Raw genomic sequence first — 16,454 nt, forward strand, 5'->3', positions numbered from 1 at the left:
GTATTGGAACTATTTCGTCTTCTTTGCCGCGGCCGCAGCCTTTGCAGCCTTCTTCCTGTTGCTTCGGATCATGACCATGGAGAGGAATGATCCCACGATCGTGGATGCGAGGAGGGTAAGGATGACAGGTATCCTAATGGCCCAAACACGGGGAGGAAAGATACCCTGAAGCGGATGGTCATCGTCGACAAACGGCTACATATATCAGTGATGTATAGGTCATGCGCAAACGAGGTCGTACCATGAAGAGTGTCCATAATGTATAGTACAGGAAAACCGTGGTGGCTACAATGAGCATCGCCATGCCCACGAGTTTGGCAATCTGAGTCTGCCAGTCAGTATTTGGATTTTGTTATCACGCGCGTACCTACCATCGTGACAGAAGACTAGGCGACGCTGTCTGGTCGATGCCGCGAAGGTCGTGAAAGCTGAACTTGGAGAATGTCTCGAAACTGCAAAGGTGTTCAGGACAGCTCGCGCCCAAAGTCGCGGAGGTCGCGTTCTTCCGTGAAGTGGATCCAGCCCAAGATCATGTAGACCCGTGTTTACTTTAGCCCCACCCGCTGACAACCGGCTCCTTGTAAAATTTGGTCATATTTTTGGTACCTCACTTTTCCTTTCAACAATCGCACAGAGATCCGCAATGGTGTAATGGCTAACATCAGTCGCTCTCACCGACTAGCTCGGGGTTCGATTCCCCGTTGCGGAATATTTCTTTTTGCTTTATTTTGCTTTGTTTTTGCCTTGTAGAGGTCTGCGGTGGTATGAGATGAGTACTAGATCGGGATAGCTATCACGTGATTTATGCCAAGTTTCGACATATTCCGAACATGTTCAGATATGTTAGCGCTTAGACCTTGTGTGGTAGGCCGTGTATCGGGATAGTAGCACTGAACAACCCCGCAGCTCTGGACATCGTTTGTAGCTCATTCATTTGGGTGCACTACATGCTCATACTCCACAACCAGTACGTTCCAAGACGCGAATCGATATCAATCGTTCAACAGGGCCAACATCCTATGGGCACCAGCGAATGGTAGTCTTGTTTGCATTCTCGTCCGAGGAGATCCGACTTCAAGCTACCGTCCTTGATCAACGTAAACCTCCCTCTCTACACCTGCCGTATGTGTATGAGGAGTTTCCATAGTAGTATTCCATTAGTATCGCAAATTCTTGATCTCGAAAGTGCTACCGTAGGTAGCTCGGGGTTTTCAGCATTGGTCCAGACTGTCATCTCCTTCTTCCCAAGATCCACATAAGCGATCTATACAGCATTAGCAGAGTTTGTGGTTTCGCTGGAGAAATTTCCTACAGCAGATTTGCGACCACGGTGTTCAACATCGATCCTAGCAATGAGTCGGGCAGGTTGGTCGGTCTAGGCCCTTGCAGCGATGAATGGCCGAATGGGTGACTCCCTGTGGCATTCGGTTTCGACTTTGTAGGGTTGGTCAAAGGCCGGCTCATGAGACTTGTCTACAATCCGCCACGGGGCCGTTTCAGCCTTCAAGTCCAGCCAGCCAATAAAACTTTTGACAGGGCCGTGGGGCATCCCGTTCTCATACTCACTGTCGGATAAGCTTTCGAGATACTTTGGTACATACCATGTACAGATTCCGCAATAAGTCAGGCAATCGAGATTGGTCATGGCTAGAATCAAGTCTTTGATTTCATCACCTGTGAACTTTGACTGATCGAGCTTGACGTGCCGGAGCCAGGGAGGCTGAATGGAATTAGTGATTGTTCCGGTCTCTTCGTCGACGACCTTGGTGATGTCGACGCGGGCATGTCGGAAGAAGAAATGAAGACACTCGTCGTGGGTGCGCTTCGATGACAATAGGAGGGAGACCTTGGTGGACCGCTTGATTGCTTCTCCGGTCTTGGTCTTGAGGTTGGGGGGAAACTTGACTTTGACATTTCGGAACGCGAGATCGTAGATCACATTGCGGATCTCGCTGGGCAGATTGAAGAAAGACGTCGTCTCGAGACTGATGTTAGGGAGCTGAGGCCGGCAGATAGGAATCACGGGTAGAGAAACTCGTTCCTGATTTCTCTCTTATGGAGGATTTGATAACGTAGTGGCCAAAAAGCAGGTGCTGAAGAAGAATGTGAGTGAAAAAACTGCGGTTAAGTAAGCAACCTTGCTTCCTGCCGACGTAGCAAATAGTCAGCGATATCTCGTCTCCTCCTGATTGATATGCATCATCCCGCACACTATCACTAACGTAGACAAGAACAGCGTGTGATAGACTTCTTCTTGCCAATATTGAACAGGAATTTTGAGTGTATACACCTATAAAGTGGTCGTGAAGTGGTCGTTCTGACGTTTAGGAGCAGACCACGCTGTACACTAAAGCAGTATCATGATACTATGCCACGCAATACACGGCTGTGAATAGCTCGGGCCTTTAACAATGGGCAGTGAACCTTTTTGTCCCTGGTACTGAGGCTCTGATCTTCGAAGGTTCGCTGTATACCTGCAAAAGTGCACAAATGATTTTTTCCATCCTCCCCAAGTTCAATCGTATGTTTGGGATGTGCACCGCGTATGCAAAATTGGGTCACGCCGTCGGCGCCACGTACCGTGTCAAGAAAGTGCATGCTGTCAAATCAGTCAAGAGCTACGCAATAGCTGGTACTACTGGCAACATAAGAATTTACCGCGTTGTGGTTGTTCTTTCATCCCCATCACTCGCAAGACAACCTGTGATTGGTTTACACACCTCCTGCACACCCCTTTTGTCGTACTTACACGAACAATGCCTACAACATTCATGCTCCTGCCTCCAGAGGTCCGCCTCACTATCTTCATGCATCTTTACAGGGGCTTGCAGGTCGATTATGACCCCTTTATGGCTGGAGATGCCGCTCGCCTCCTCGACATCTCGATCTTCTTCGTTTGCCGCCAAATCCTCGATGAAGCGCGTTTGGTATTTCTCGAGAAAGCACGTATCAACTGTTCTGAGATCATCCGAGATCATTTCATTGAGACTTCGCACCACTTCTTCACCACCTGCGCACCTTACATGAAGCACATGTTCCTGGAAGATGGCGAGGGATTTTACTTTGAACAAGTGCAGTACACAAGCTTGAGCTATCAAGTTATCGCCGATCTGATGTCCTCACTTCAGAGTGTGGATGTGCACCATGGACGGGACTGGATCTGGTTGAGGGAAGGCGAAGCTGATGCAACGGGCCGTCCGAACACGAAGGGTTTTGCGCGCGTCGTGAGGGAATGGAACAACGTCCGACAGCGAGAGGTATGGAATACGCAATCTTCTGAGGTGAAGAAGTTGTTCAGAACGTGGCAACAGCAAGGAAAAAGGGTTGCCCTCTATTGCACCAGGCTGGTTGTTTCCGTTGTTCCCATTGCAGACGCCGACCTTGACTCCTTCCCACCGGATGATCCTCCAGAATGGGACGAAGATTTTCCTGAATGGACCTGGGTATGTCAATCCAACTAGCCACACCATCGCTTGCTAATATGACTTATACAGAAAGCACGTATGGACGTGGCGAGTCTCGCAGCGACGTTCACGCACGAGGAGAGTGCTCGAGAGTTCAAGGTTACTCTGTCGGAATGGGAAGCCTAGGCTGCTGACGCAAAGCTCTACGCCAGTGGTATGAGGAGCATTCGACCTGTAAATGCTCACAACCAGAACCTAAGGTTCGGGGAAGATGAAGACGTAAGTCAAAGCAAGGGCATCGCCTGATATTGGCGTAAGAGCACGCAGCTTTGGAAAGGGTGGGCGTCTACCACTATTCAATCCGGTACATCTGCATACGACAAGTTCTGGTCTGGAGCCGCCGACCGCACTACCGCCACCGCAAGATCAATGGAGTCGATTGCGGCATTTGGGAACAATGTTTGCGGCTGTTTGCTTACATTGCAAGGTACCAGCAGAGACATAGACAGGCAAAGACAGAGGTACAGAATCAACCCCGTCGTAAATACACTGCTTCAAATTGTAGATTACTCGCACAAGATTTCGCTCCACACGAAACTGCCCTTGGCTGGGCTTTCTAGCTCGAGACAAAATCGGTTCGTTTCAACCACCCTGGACCATTCGTCGCCAACGTGGTCCTCTCTTACTGTTGCTTCTCAGTCCTTGGCCATGATAGTCTCCTTGGTCTCACCCCCGCCTTCACCCTCGCTTGACGGCGAGCCGGCGATCTCGACACCAACCGCCATGAGACGTTCGTCAAGCGCACGCCGACGCTCCTCGTCGAGATGGGAGAGATCGACGGCAACCTCGTCACCGAACTTCGCAGCAATTTCTTCTAGCGAGAGCCCATTGGTCTCTGGAAGGCGCCACAAGAATGGCAGACAGGCTGCCGGAACGATGATAAAGACCAGGTAGTATCTATACTTCGTCAGTATAGCGACATAGGCGATGGAGAGGGATAAAAGCGAAGCCAGGTATACTTACTTCCATCCAATCTTGGCGAATGCAGTTGGTGCGACCTCTGTGTAGAGCAGCGTCGACGCGAAAAGACCTGCAATCGAGGTGCCCAGTCCATGGGCCCGTACACCAGTCGGGAAGATCTCGCTGCAGTACACGTAGCTGCTGGCGTCTTGACTACCGCCATAGAAGGTCACAAAAAGAAACAGGAACAAGACGCCCACCGCATTGCCGGCCTTGTTGGAAGTTCCCGCGTATGTAGCCACCATGGCGGTCTCGATGATCATCATGCAGATGCAGCCCATCAGGCCGAAGGTGATGATCGGGATCCGCCCAAGGCGATCGAGTAGCATGGCATTGACCCAATTCATGAACGCAGCCCACGAGGTGTAGATGGCGTAGAGTAGGAGAGGTAGCCAGCCGTACAGGCCGAGGTTGTTGTACAAGAGGACTTGGTAATTATTTATAACCAGAACGCCAGTTGATTGAGCCGCACATCTGACAGAGCCTATCAGCAATGACGCGCAGGTCCCGCCGGGGGGGTGGGAGGGCTGGGAAGAGACGTACTGGACTAGCAGGCCCGAATAGATTCTCTTTCGATACGAAGCACGCTTGAGCATGCCCCAGATACCATGGACACCAGTCGCCTTCTCCAGCTCAAGCTGTTTGGAGATCTGATAGAATTCTTCTTTGGCTGCGAGGCCTGACGGATCATCCGGTCGGGTATGCAACTTTTGAAGGATCTCGAGGGCACGCCGTTCCTTGTTCTTTGAGATGAGCCAACGAGGTGATTCCGGTAACCAGGGCGACCCGATGAGCAGGATTAGGGGGGCAACAATCTGCAGGCTGAGGCAAAGGCGCCATTGCACTTGTGGCGCTGCGAAGTAGCAGCCCAGACCAGTGAATGCGGCCGAGCCCTAAAAGAATGAGTAATGCCACAGACTCTTCCCATGAACAGATGTGGGAACTTACGTAGCCGCAGACGATGAGCACGCCATGCGAGCCTTGGTGCTAAGTATTAGCACGATGTTGAAATAGAGAGCATTGCGGTGACGGTTACTTACCTGTCATTCGACCACGCTGCTTTGCAGGCGACAACTCCGACTTTCCTTCGCGTCAGTGAATTCGCACGCCATAAGTCAACCTGATATACTGACCATATACGCAGGCACGGTGACTTGCATCATGCCGACGCCAACGCCATTCAAGAAGCGTCCAACGAGAAACATGGCAACATGAGCAGCTCCGCCTTGAATTGCGGCTGAGATGACGCAGATGGTGCAGACGATCTGAATGGACCTGCAGCGGCCAAGTCTGTTCAGGATCCAGTTGACGATAAGAGCACCAATGATGCCTCCCCCGGCGAATAGACCATTGGCAGCTAAATGCCCTTGTCAGACACCTGCAATGTTAGTGGGCGCAGCTTCCACTCACCGCCAATGATATCGTTCCCCTCCTGGGCATTTGGTCCGGTGAGGGAAATGTCAAAATAGTCCCAGAAGGCGGGCAAGCCAAAGACGGAACCGATAATGGATGAATTGTATCCATACGTAAAGGATCCTAATGCGCTGAAGAAGACAACGTAGAAGTTGTAGGTGTTAGCCTTGGCGGAATGCGAAGCTTCGGCTGCTTCCACGGCCCGATGTTTTAAGACGCCCATGCTGAAAATCGAGGTAGGCTTGAGTGGTTGGTACAAATCCAAGCGGTGGGGGTCGGAAAAGGTACAGACGCACACAGAGTGCGGATCCGGCGTTTATATGCCCACTGTGCACGACTTCCTTCTGAGCAGCCATGAGGCAAGAAGTGGATTATTCTTGGGGTCGATCAAGGTGAGGTACTTGGGGACAGCCACCTGGGGAACTCTGTGGCGAGCATCCTCGGTAGGCCAACATGATGTTGGAGAACCCGACAGACCGGCACATAAGCGGCGCAAATCCAAAATGCGGTACCCTGTCGCGCCGTAAGCGATGGAGTACTAACTGTTCGCATCGCGGCATCGTGACCGCCGCTAATTGACTGGGGAGGATGAACCGCCGTCGTGATAAGCAACCAAGGTTAGAGTTTGTGGGGAAAGATTTGTGGGCCTGGGGAAATCCCGGCGCTGGGGGTTGGTGGGTGTGTCATGCTGCAGGCAAGAAGCCGAGCTCGTGCAAGCCCAAAAGGCAGAACTCCGTGGGGACAGTACGTACTACCCCGTGCGGGGTACACATACCTGCCTGTAAGAATGCCCCAGACCTGACCCTAACCTGTTAATCTCAGAGCTTGGTAGTAACAACAACGATCGAGCTGTAGTTCAGCAGTAGTACTTGCAGGTAGCAAAAGCACGTTGAAAAACGGAAAATGTTCAATCGTGGCGCAAGTCTATCCTCCTGTCGTCTTTTTTTGACTTTCTCGAGCATTCTCTTGAGCAATCCTCTTGGCTTTGAACTGCGAGAGACCGAACTGTCAGTGGCCTTGTACTTCAGTGTAAGCCGCTATGCGCATAGGCTGTGAAAATCGATTGTTCGTCAAGCCTATGCTGCTCAGAAAGGGCAGCGAAGCGAATGCTAGCCTGTGCTGGACGAGCTCATCATCGATGAACTTGCGCCATCGTCGTCAGGAATGAATGAGGTCTCGCACGCCACTGAATTGATTGATTCAAGATTGCAGAGCAAACGAACATTGCGACAGTAAGCATTATGAGGCATATGAGCCCATCCAAGAATCATCGCAGCAGGAGTAGGATATGCTAAGGCATCATAGTTGCTCTCCCTCACAGCGATGACAGCAATAGCAGTGGTCCACAGTTCCGTGAATGATGTCTGTCATCTTCGACTGCATGTTACTCTCAGCCTACTGCCACCGTCAACCTCAGCGCGTGATTTTATTCCAGGTACTCCATCTGGAACTCCCCCTTTGTCTCGACCCATTTTGGAAAACTGAGGAAAATACACATCGACGTTTCGAAGCTCATCACTGCGAAAGGCAGGAATCTCATGATGTCTAAGATACCACATCTGTAATACCTGGTACTCCAGCTCCGCGGAAGTATGCGTCTAGAGTTTGATGAGTCCGAACTGTCACAGAAGCCAGTCGACATATTGCACGCTGCTTGGCGATGGTCTCTCGGAGCGCTCCACTTCCTGCACTATGCAGACACAAGCCTGATCTCCGCGGCTGTTCACGCTTGGAACAATCGACAGCGATCCTTCAAGCTCATCACTATCTTCTCTATCCAGAATGAAGATGAGGAAGAAGACGTACAGATCCACTACATATCGCCAACGCCTCCAATGCGATGGGTAAGTTAGACTTGTTCTCGTCGGAGAATTTCTGTCCGTATCAATGAATCGGCTAATTCTCTCAGGTTGCTGCCACGGATTTGGGTCGTAAAGTCATGACCTTAACTTGTGGTACTATGGGTACAGAAAAGAAGATCACTTTTAACGATCCATCTCCAGCATGTAGCTTGCTTCTCTCGACGACGCTTCGGGTACTAGTAGGCTTGTAAGTGGAATGCCCCTGGCAGCAGCAGTGACAGTAGCTCACGGTAGCGGGCCGAAGAAGCAGTCAGACTCGACTCTCAACGCGACAGAGCAATATGACATGCCACGTAGCCTGAGGCGCGTCACTAAGGCAGCCATTTCCTTGGCGCGGTTGCGGAAAGTCCTCGTGTGCTTTCAGATTTCTTCCATGCAACTGACTTGTAGCTGAGCCATACAACCCTCCTCTGCTTATTTGACCGTACAGCTTGCTGTCTTATGCCTCCCTGAGAGACACATCCTACGCCAAAGCTTTCCGCCAATCATGGCTCCGAAACTCATGACAATTCCGGCGGAGCTTCGTCAGAACATCTTTCGACATCTCTTCTCCGACCTCAAGATCCGCTATCGGCCACGACTGGACCAGCCAGCTGTCGGGCTTCCAACTCTGAGTGTGAGTGTCAGATGGAGTCGTGAGGACGGCCTCATTCACGATCCTCTCGAGCACTGGTACATGGTCGGTCGCGCGAAAGATGCTGCGATTTTGTTCGTTTCGAAGCAGTGTCACGCCGAGAGCCTTCACCTGCTTCTGACTACGGCTGAGGTCAACATTGCGGAAGTCATAGAAGACCATGATGGCTCGGTATATCCTGTCCATTTCAGCAATACCGTCATGCCTCAACTCATGTATGTCCGCTTGGATATGTCACAGTTAGTCCGGACCAGTGACATCGGTAAAATTGTTTCTCTAATGCCAAACCTAAAATCAATGCAGTTCGAGCTTGCGGAAGCCGACTACTTCTTCTCTGCTCTGCCCGACACTCTGAAGTTCATCAATAATGTCGCTTGGCCATGCGATGGTTCGCTGCAGTGGATAGCGGACAACCCAGAGCGTCTGCAAGGCATCGATGACGACAATGGGACTCTAAATGAGAGACAACGTGCCCAGTCCTTGCTACAGGCATGGAACGCTTGCGGTAGAAGCTTCGATCTGGTGCTGTCTTCGACAGTCGGTATGATAGATGATCACAACGATGTTGAGACCGAGACGATGTGTTGGGTAAGCTCTACAGCTTTAGCCTTACCCCTCATTATGAACGAGGCGCATTGGCAGCTAACCTGTACAGATCGCAACCACAGATTTCGCAACGAAAGTCATGACTCTCAGTCAGGACCAAACCAGGGAGACCATCTCGTTTGTCATCAACAAGCTTCAAACGTAGATACAAGGGAAACAAGCATGTGACATACTTCATAAGGGAACTTCTGCGCCAGGCAACCACCCACGGCCTACACAGCGACTGCATTTGCTTCCTATTGGGGATGCGGGGTTGACGGCTGGGAATGCGAGACTCGAAGGAACCCGGAAGTAACTCGAAAGACCAAAGGAGGTCTAGATGGCATCTGCGCGCGGTGAGACGGCAAAGACGCCGGGAATATGTCGACCGGACATCGACACGGGTAAGGAGAGATGTATGGGCACCAATATGTGCTGGAAAACTGCCTGAAGGATAGCTGGGGAAGCAGTATCATTGCAATCCGGAGGCACTGAAGCTCATGCCGACGTTTCTTTTGATGCTGACCTCGAATCATACCGTGGGAGTTCAATACGAGAAACATTGTCCCAAAGGCACTCTGCCCGCTTCCAATTCCCGCAACTCTGGTGTCGTATGACCTCGCTCATGCGACGCGGGGAAGCGTAGCAGGCTTGAACCGGTCTTCTGGCTGGCGCCATTAATGCTGCAGAACAAAAATGATGATCGGCTCGGAACCTCGATCTATCGCCCGCCAGCTATGCAATTCAGATGTGCTGAAAAGGGGCAGCAGCGGCATTCTCAAGATCGGCGATATGGGATAAAAGATGCTGTGTGGAAAAAGACCTTCCGGACGAGGCTGAGTCACCCTCCAATGGATTCAACGCCATCATTTTAGTCTGACTTGTTGCATGTTACGAACGGTAATAGCGGGCCGAGCAGACGAGGCTGAAATCCAGGGAGGAGGCAACGTTCTTGGTGCCTATCCGCCGCCTGAGAAACAGTAACTGCCTCGACGGCATGGCCTGCAGCGGCAGAGATGCCCCTCTTGGCCCTCGTGCCGAACAGAAGCGATGCAACGATCTTCAGCGGACCCTGGATCACCAACCCCACCACAGACCTAGATACTACTCAATAATCGACTACTATCCGCAAGAACCCCCTCCAGCTCCCTCCAATACCACCACACCCGGATACCGTCATGTCCGTAACGCTCGAAGAATCCCTCGCCAGCCCGCGCGCAGCGCGCCCCACCCCGACCGGCCCCAACAACGTCTTCGAGCAATTCCGCCTCGACGGCAAAGTCGCCGTCATCACCGGCGCCGCCGACGGCATCGGTCTCGCCGTCGCCGAAGCCTTCGCCGAAGCCGGCGCCCACCTCGCGCTCTGGTACAACAGCAACACCGCCGCGGTCGACAAAGCCGCCGCCCTCGCCGCGCAGCACAGCATCAAAGCCCAAGCCTACCAGGTCCCCGTGCAGGACGCCTCGGCCGTGCAAGCCGCCGTGGCCCGCGTGGTGCAAGACTTCGGCAGCCTGGACATCTTCGTCGCGAACGCGGGCGCGGGCAACTCCAAGCCGCTGCTGGAGATGAGCGTCGACGAGTACCGCTCCCTCATGGCGGTGAACCTCGACGGCGTGGTCTACAGCGCCAAGTACGCGGGCGAGGTCTTCAAGCGGCAGGGGCGCGGCAACTTGATCATCACGTCGAGCATCAGCGCGCACATCGTCAACGTCCCCGTCGACCAGCCCGTCTACAACGCCAGCAAAGCCGCCGTGACGCACCTGGGCAAGTCGCTGGCGCGCGAGTGGCGCGAGTTTGCGCGCGTGAACATCGTGAGTCCGGGCTTCTTTGAGACCAAGATGGGCGCGAGTGAGAATGTGCGGAATGAGGCGCATCGCATGGCGGTGCTGGGCAGGCAGGGGGATGTGAGGGAGATTAAGGGGTTGTATCTGTATTTGGCGAGTGAGGCGAGCAGTTATACGACAGGGAGTGATGTGGTTATTGATGGGGGGTATATCCTGCCGTGAGCAAAAATCCAGGAGGGGGCAAGGGATTGACAGGCAGAAACCAAGCACTGAGTGGTGAGGAAGGCAGAAACAATTTCAGTGTGGTAGGAAGAATAGTGTATTCAATTCCCCAATGGTGGCAATAATTCTCCCCAGAACAATATATAAAATCAGGCACTATCCGCTAGAACGCAACAAACCGACCCGCCCTCGACCATAATCCAGCGAGCTCATTATCGTGACAGAAACCAAAGCCAAACATAAGCGTCAGGGGTCGCCACTATCCTACCAGGCAGTCCCGTCTTCCATTGCTTGTTTCAACTTCTCGTAGAATGCACCGGGCCACCCCCTCATGTCCTCATCTTTAGGTAGACAGCTCGGTCCATCAGCCGGCAGCTCGCCGCTCTTGCGCATACCTTCCTCGCGACGTCGGCAGTAGCTGACGACGTTGCCAATGACGCGGCCGAGCATGTCGGGCGAGATGGCGACGGGGTTGAGGAACGGATCGGTGTCCGCCAGCAATTCTTGGATTGTCGGTCGGAGACTTTGCTCGCGCGTCAGACATCGCCGAAGCGTTTTGATGAGGCCAAAAGGTACCACTGCGCCGCCTATGCCGCGTGTTGGGAATTGAATCTCGACTTTTGGATTGGGGATGCTCATAATGCGTTGCATCTGGCTTTGAATATGTGCAAAGGGGGGCTGTCCATATGTCATCTGATACAAGATGCATCCCAAAGACCACACATCGGATGGTCGTCCCAGTTTGATCTCCTTGACTTCGCCGTGTGCACCAGAAGTGACGTTGTTGCAGATCAGAGATTCTGGAGACATGTAATTAGGCGTACCGATCTGGTTCTCGCGGTAAACGTTGACCGTATCGTCTTGAATGGCGTTGGCAATGCCAAAGTCGATAAGCTTCAGTCGCCCTTTGACGAGAAGAAAGTTGGCAGGTTTCAGGTCCGAGTGGACGACATCTTCGGCATGCACAGCGCCAACGCACTCCAGCATCTCTTTCCAGTAATGCCTCGTGAAAGTCACATCCAGCTTGGCATTGTCCGACTTGCACTGCTCATTGAGCATCTTGTTAAAATCTGTCTCGCCAAGCTCCATCATGACATTGAGCAGCTGCTTATCATCATTGACTTCATAATCGAACAGACGAATGACCCGATCAACGTGGGCCAGCTTGTTCAGCAGATCGATCTCTCCTTTGTAGCCAGCGATGGCGGCGGCATCGGCCTCTTCTAGGTTGACACGTTTGAGCGCGAAGATCTTGAAGTTGTCAGCCATGATGCGATAGACACGGGAAGATCCTCCGCGCCCGATGCAGTCGAGACGGCGGTATTGTCGGCCATTGATGACAACATGAGACGATCCCTTTTTGCTGCGAGCAGGATTCGAGGTCGCTGCATCCAAGAGCGACGACATCTTTGGCGGCGGCGCTGGTGCAGGTCTATGTGGAACATTGTTGATCACTGTCGCCAATGGCGGCCGCTCAGGTGATGATGCTGCAGGAGTTGGCTTTTCCGGCTGAATGTCTTCATGGACTTGCAGTACCGGAGCAGCCGGTTTGGATCTCTTGAATGTTGGCGGCGGGTCGTTTTCCTGGTCGTTCGCAGCCTCGGTTGGAAGTGGCGGCACTTTGAACGTTGGCCTCCGCTGAGAGCCAGACGAGCGGGTAGATGGCTGGGAGCCATTCGACGCTGGTGTGGGTCGCGTTTTTGGGGCGAGTGGTTCTCGGACTGGAGAAACAGGAGGCTGACGCAGCTGCCCCAGAGGAGACTGTGCGCGAACGAGCTCTGCTTTTGACCTCTTACTACTGCTGCCTCGAGATGCTGGCTGCGGACTACCGCGCGGAGCAAACCCAAGGTCTGGCTGATCGTCCAAGTCAGGCTCTGCCGCTCGTCTGCCGACCTGCATTTCGGGGCTGTTGGATCCTCCTCGGTCGTAGTCCAGAGCTGGTCCATCCTCATCCTCACTGGGCCTTCTAATCATCCCTGCTCTCCTTGGCTTGCCAGACAAGGTGCCGATTCTTCGGATGCGCATCGTGCTATGAGCGCCATGATCATCGGCTCTACGAGGCCGTGTTATTGTTTCGGGGGCTGCCGGAACATCCTCAAAACCTTCATTGTGATGTTGGGGACTTTGAGGATGATCGATAGCTCCTTGCTGCGGCTGTCTCTCCGGTGAGATCTTCTGAGGCGGCGAGCGAGATGCCTTGCGCACAGGCGAGAGGTATCGCTCTTTTGGAGGACTGGTATGTTGTGTTGTGCTCTTATCGTGCGTCTTATACATGAAAGAACCATCTCTTCCCAAAGTCGTCATTGGTGTAGGCCGCGAGGCCGAAGTTTCGCGAGCTGGTCTGGGCGCGGGACTGCCGGTACCATGGGCAGCGAAAGGTTTTCTGAATCTATGCCCGGAAGTTGATCTGTAACCTTCATTCGTGGTGGTAATTGTTCGTTTATGTTGCACGTTTATATGGGAATTCTCCTTGTCATCGGCCGTCTGTGAGTTGCCCTCGAGGATCGCCTGAGCTTCCGCGCTGAGCTTGACAGGAGCCAGGTCATCATCGTCGGAGCTGTCGCCGGTAGACTGCTGTGTCAAGTTGCGCTGGCCGTCTGTGGGCGCACGGTGGCTTGAGGACCTAAATAAGCCATTGCGGGAGAGAGAGTGAGGAGCGTGTCGATACCCGTTCGAGCTGGCGGAAAAGGACGCGGGTGTTGGTGAAATTAAAGTCGCCATTTGGAGAATCGTAGCTAGCTCGAGGAGATCATAAGGGCGAGTATTGTACCTTTGTTGGGAGGAGATATTTCGTCTGCGGATGCTGGAGTGAAGCTGGGATGCAAAGTCGCGTCCACAAGCAAGCCAATCGCGTACGGCGCCGTTGCCCCTCGCAACCAATTGCTGCCAAGTCTTTTTGATCGACTCAAACCCATGTCGGCTTTTGTGTTCAGCAACGTCTGACTTTCATTCCGCTCTCTCAAGATTGCGAAAACAACGCAGCTGGTGTACAAATATTGCCGCTGTCACATCACATCGCTGACTGGGAATACGGAGCTGGCATGTATCACGGCGGCTCCACTTGACCCAGGAGTGAGACAGAGAGCTCTTACTGCTCAAGGAGTGCTCGTTGCAGGTCATCCATTATTATTACTGGCAAACCATCTGTATAGGGAAACCTTCTCTCATAAAATCCTTCCCAGCGCCTCGCAGAACATGCTTGAAAAAACGCTAAGCAATTCGATTACTATTCCCAACTTTTGACCGGGTCCAAAAGCCCGTCTAGCGCTTAGAGGAAGAAAGTAAAGCCAGTGAAGACGCCAGCAGCGATGACAGCAAGACCGTACATCTCACCAGCGTTGATAACCATACGCGTAGCAGCAGAGTCGGAGTTGGAGCTATCAGCAGAGCTCGTTTCCGCGCTGCCACCGCCAAAGCCTGTGTAAACAGCGTCTGAGCCAGTGGCAGAAGCTGCACCATTGGTGCCGGTAGCTGACATGGTGCTGATGGTGCTGGTATTGACCCTGGTGGGATTCTGAGCTCCACAGGGGTGGTCCTCACGGCAAGATGAGGCACAAGAGGAACTGCCAGCACAGTTGTCCACACAGATATTGTTGTTTTGTGTGCAGATGAAGTATGGCAGGGTTTGAGAGTATTCCGAGGCATTGGGGCTCAGGCCGTTATCGCACACGCAATTGTAGGTCAGACTCGCAGTGTCACATGTATTGGCCTCAGTGGCTGCGGTTTCGGCATCTTCTTGAAGGCAGATCAGAGGGCAGGAGGAAATTTGAGAGGTGCACCATTGTTCTGGGTCTGTTAGATGCGTTCACCAAAGACTGAGAGGGCTCTGCTTACGTCTAGTGCCGATGGGGATATCGTCGGGGTTGAATGCAGGGGCCTGAGCCTGGGCGGTGGTAAAAAGCGTAGCAAGAGCGGCTGCAGCGAACGAAAGAGACAGCATTGTGTACGTAGCGAATGTGCTTGAAACCAAAAGACGAAATGAAAGTGTCGTATGCTCACACTGAGATGCTGTGTTGGATTGCTGAAGGAGTAGTTGACCATAAGACGACGGAACGACGCATGATAAATGGACTCCGTTGCGGGCACGGAGGAGGTGAGGATGGTCGGTAGGGAGTGGAGGTTATCTCGAGCTAGTCAGCATTTGTCGAGACTAGATCGTCTCCCGCCACTCGCTCCGCGTCCAAGGGCTACGCTAAAACTGCTTGCCGGGATCCTGTTGGTCGGGACAGCATCAACATTGCACGAGTCTTTCATGCACGATGCCTCGTAGAAATGTCAAGGTGGTGGACTTGTCTCAGGCTTGCATGCCTTTTCTTGTAGAGGCCAACAGATGCGGAGAGGGTTCTGCAGCAATGTGGATTTGTAGCGCTCCGACGCGTATTTTAAGTTAGGTAACAGGGATCAAGTGCTGATCGATCTTGAGCTAGACCTGTTCAAGACGTGACAGAACCCTCGGCTCGTCTTGGTGTCGGCAACAGAGCATCAACATGTTGGCCAATCTCGCTGTGATAGACAGGGCCAGCGTCCGACATTGTTGTGTGATCTGAGTCTGCTTACTCCGTGCACATGTTCAGATGGTGGCGGGGGAAGGGGTTTTCGTGCTTCCCACTCCCGCCGGCATGCAAGGGAGAGGTGTCGTAACATTTTGGCTGGTTGAGAAACACTCTAGCCGCTTCTAGCCTGGCTTGGCGCAGAAGCGTCGGAGTCCAAGCGGAAGTCAGCTTCTGGCTGTTTCTCTCCCCGCCAGAAAAAGGACATTTGCTGCATCTGATGCTTTGTCACATGTTGTAACCCGAGATAAACTGCAGAGTCCGTCGACGCGTTGCCGTTCAGCCCGCCACCCGGGTTTCATGGATGGAGAATGACCGGTTCCCGGAGCTCGCCACCGAGAGCTCTGAACCCACAGCAGAGGTGACCACCAAACGCCACTCGGCTCTGTCCCCGCCATACTGGCAGCATAAGAGAACCGATTCCAACGCGACTCAGACATCGCTTCATCCACCGCCCATCAGCCTCGAGGATCATACCGCTCCAGAGTCACCATCCAAGAGCTCGCTGTGGGCCAAATCCATTAGCATCGATGACTATGTTATTGTCAATGGCAACCCTACAGGCATCGGCGCCTACGTGGTGTGGAACTGTATAGTCCAGACCTTGGATGGAGGCCCATTGACGATCCGTAAGCGTTACTCGGAGTTCGTCGACCTACGGTACAGATTGAACAAGAATTTCCCGCAGTCGACGCGGACGTCACTGCCACCACTGCCGCCGAAGAGTGCCATCTACAAGTTTCGTCCATCCTTTTTGGAAAAGCGACGACAAGGTCTTGCCTATTTCCTGACCTGTGTCATGCTCAATCCGGAGTATGCTGGCTCAGACGCTGTCAAGGACTTTATATTTGGACATCTATAGGCTACAAATCGTGCATCTCAGGCATTACTCTCGAAAATGGAGAATAGTCTTGCGGCAATCGTTGAAGTGGTTATTGAGCATGGGTCTTGGCACGGTAGCTTTGCTATTGCCGACAAAC

The 16,454-nt window shown here is 52.8% G+C and overlaps 8 protein-coding genes and 1 non-coding gene across 9 annotated transcripts; 5 read left to right on the forward strand and 4 right to left on the reverse strand.

The window, feature by feature from the left end:
• Positions 1-9: 9 nt before the first annotated feature.
• HMPREF1541_07934 (uncharacterized protein) lies at positions 10-304 on the reverse strand (the record flags this gene model as incomplete). The annotated part of the gene is made up of 2 exons (XM_008722257.1): positions 10-195; positions 242-304. 2 exons carry the CDS (start codon positions 302-304, stop codon positions 10-12), a joined length of 249 nt encoding a protein of 82 aa, XP_008720479.1.
• Positions 305-637: 333 nt separating this feature from the next.
• On the forward strand, positions 638-709 carry HMPREF1541_07935. Its single transcript has one exon. It is a non-coding gene; the product is annotated as a tRNA-Glu (tRNA).
• A 2,047-nt stretch (positions 710-2,756) lies between these two features.
• Positions 2,757-3,590, forward strand: HMPREF1541_07936 (uncharacterized protein; the record flags this gene model as incomplete). The annotated part of the gene is made up of 2 exons (XM_008722258.1): positions 2,757-3,443; positions 3,495-3,590. 2 exons carry the CDS (start codon positions 2,757-2,759, stop codon positions 3,588-3,590), a joined length of 783 nt encoding a protein of 260 aa, XP_008720480.1.
• Positions 3,591-4,099: 509 nt separating this feature from the next.
• On the reverse strand, positions 4,100-6,060 carry HMPREF1541_07937 (uncharacterized protein; the record flags this gene model as incomplete). Its single annotated transcript, XM_008722259.1, has 7 exons — positions 4,100-4,361; positions 4,428-4,898; positions 4,968-5,317; positions 5,373-5,404; positions 5,465-5,504; positions 5,558-5,781; positions 5,835-6,060. The coding sequence occupies 7 exons, from the start codon at positions 6,058-6,060 to the stop codon at positions 4,100-4,102; spliced, it is 1,605 nt and encodes a 534-aa protein (XP_008720481.1).
• A 2,126-nt stretch (positions 6,061-8,186) lies between these two features.
• Positions 8,187-9,084, forward strand: HMPREF1541_07938 (uncharacterized protein; the record flags this gene model as incomplete). Its single annotated transcript, XM_008722260.1, has 2 exons — positions 8,187-8,921; positions 8,989-9,084. The coding sequence occupies 2 exons, from the start codon at positions 8,187-8,189 to the stop codon at positions 9,082-9,084; spliced, it is 831 nt and encodes a 276-aa protein (XP_008720482.1).
• Positions 9,085-10,096: 1,012 nt separating this feature from the next.
• HMPREF1541_07939 (uncharacterized protein) lies at positions 10,097-10,924 on the forward strand (the record flags this gene model as incomplete). The annotated part of the gene is made up of 1 exon (XM_008722261.1): positions 10,097-10,924. The coding sequence occupies one exon, from the start codon at positions 10,097-10,099 to the stop codon at positions 10,922-10,924; it is 828 nt and encodes a 275-aa protein (XP_008720483.1).
• Positions 10,925-11,188: 264 nt separating this feature from the next.
• On the reverse strand, positions 11,189-13,645 carry HMPREF1541_07940 (uncharacterized protein; the record flags this gene model as incomplete). The annotated part of the gene is made up of 1 exon (XM_008722262.1): positions 11,189-13,645. The coding sequence occupies one exon, from the start codon at positions 13,643-13,645 to the stop codon at positions 11,189-11,191; it is 2,457 nt and encodes an 818-aa protein (XP_008720484.1).
• Positions 13,646-14,192: 547 nt separating this feature from the next.
• Positions 14,193-14,864, reverse strand: HMPREF1541_07941 (uncharacterized protein; the record flags this gene model as incomplete). Its single annotated transcript, XM_008722263.1, has 2 exons — positions 14,193-14,710; positions 14,759-14,864. 2 exons carry the CDS (start codon positions 14,862-14,864, stop codon positions 14,193-14,195), a joined length of 624 nt encoding a protein of 207 aa, XP_008720485.1.
• A 914-nt stretch (positions 14,865-15,778) lies between these two features.
• On the forward strand, positions 15,779-16,336 carry HMPREF1541_07942 (uncharacterized protein; the record flags this gene model as incomplete). The annotated part of the gene is made up of 1 exon (XM_008722264.1): positions 15,779-16,336. The coding sequence occupies one exon, from the start codon at positions 15,779-15,781 to the stop codon at positions 16,334-16,336; it is 558 nt and encodes a 185-aa protein (XP_008720486.1).
• Between the last annotated feature and the right edge of the window lie 118 nt (positions 16,337-16,454).

This window comes from Cyphellophora europaea (genome assembly GCF_000365145.1).
Source record: "Cyphellophora europaea CBS 101466 unplaced genomic scaffold supercont1.8, whole genome shotgun sequence".
Taxonomy (NCBI): Eukaryota; Fungi; Ascomycota; class Eurotiomycetes; order Chaetothyriales; family Cyphellophoraceae; genus Cyphellophora; species Cyphellophora europaea.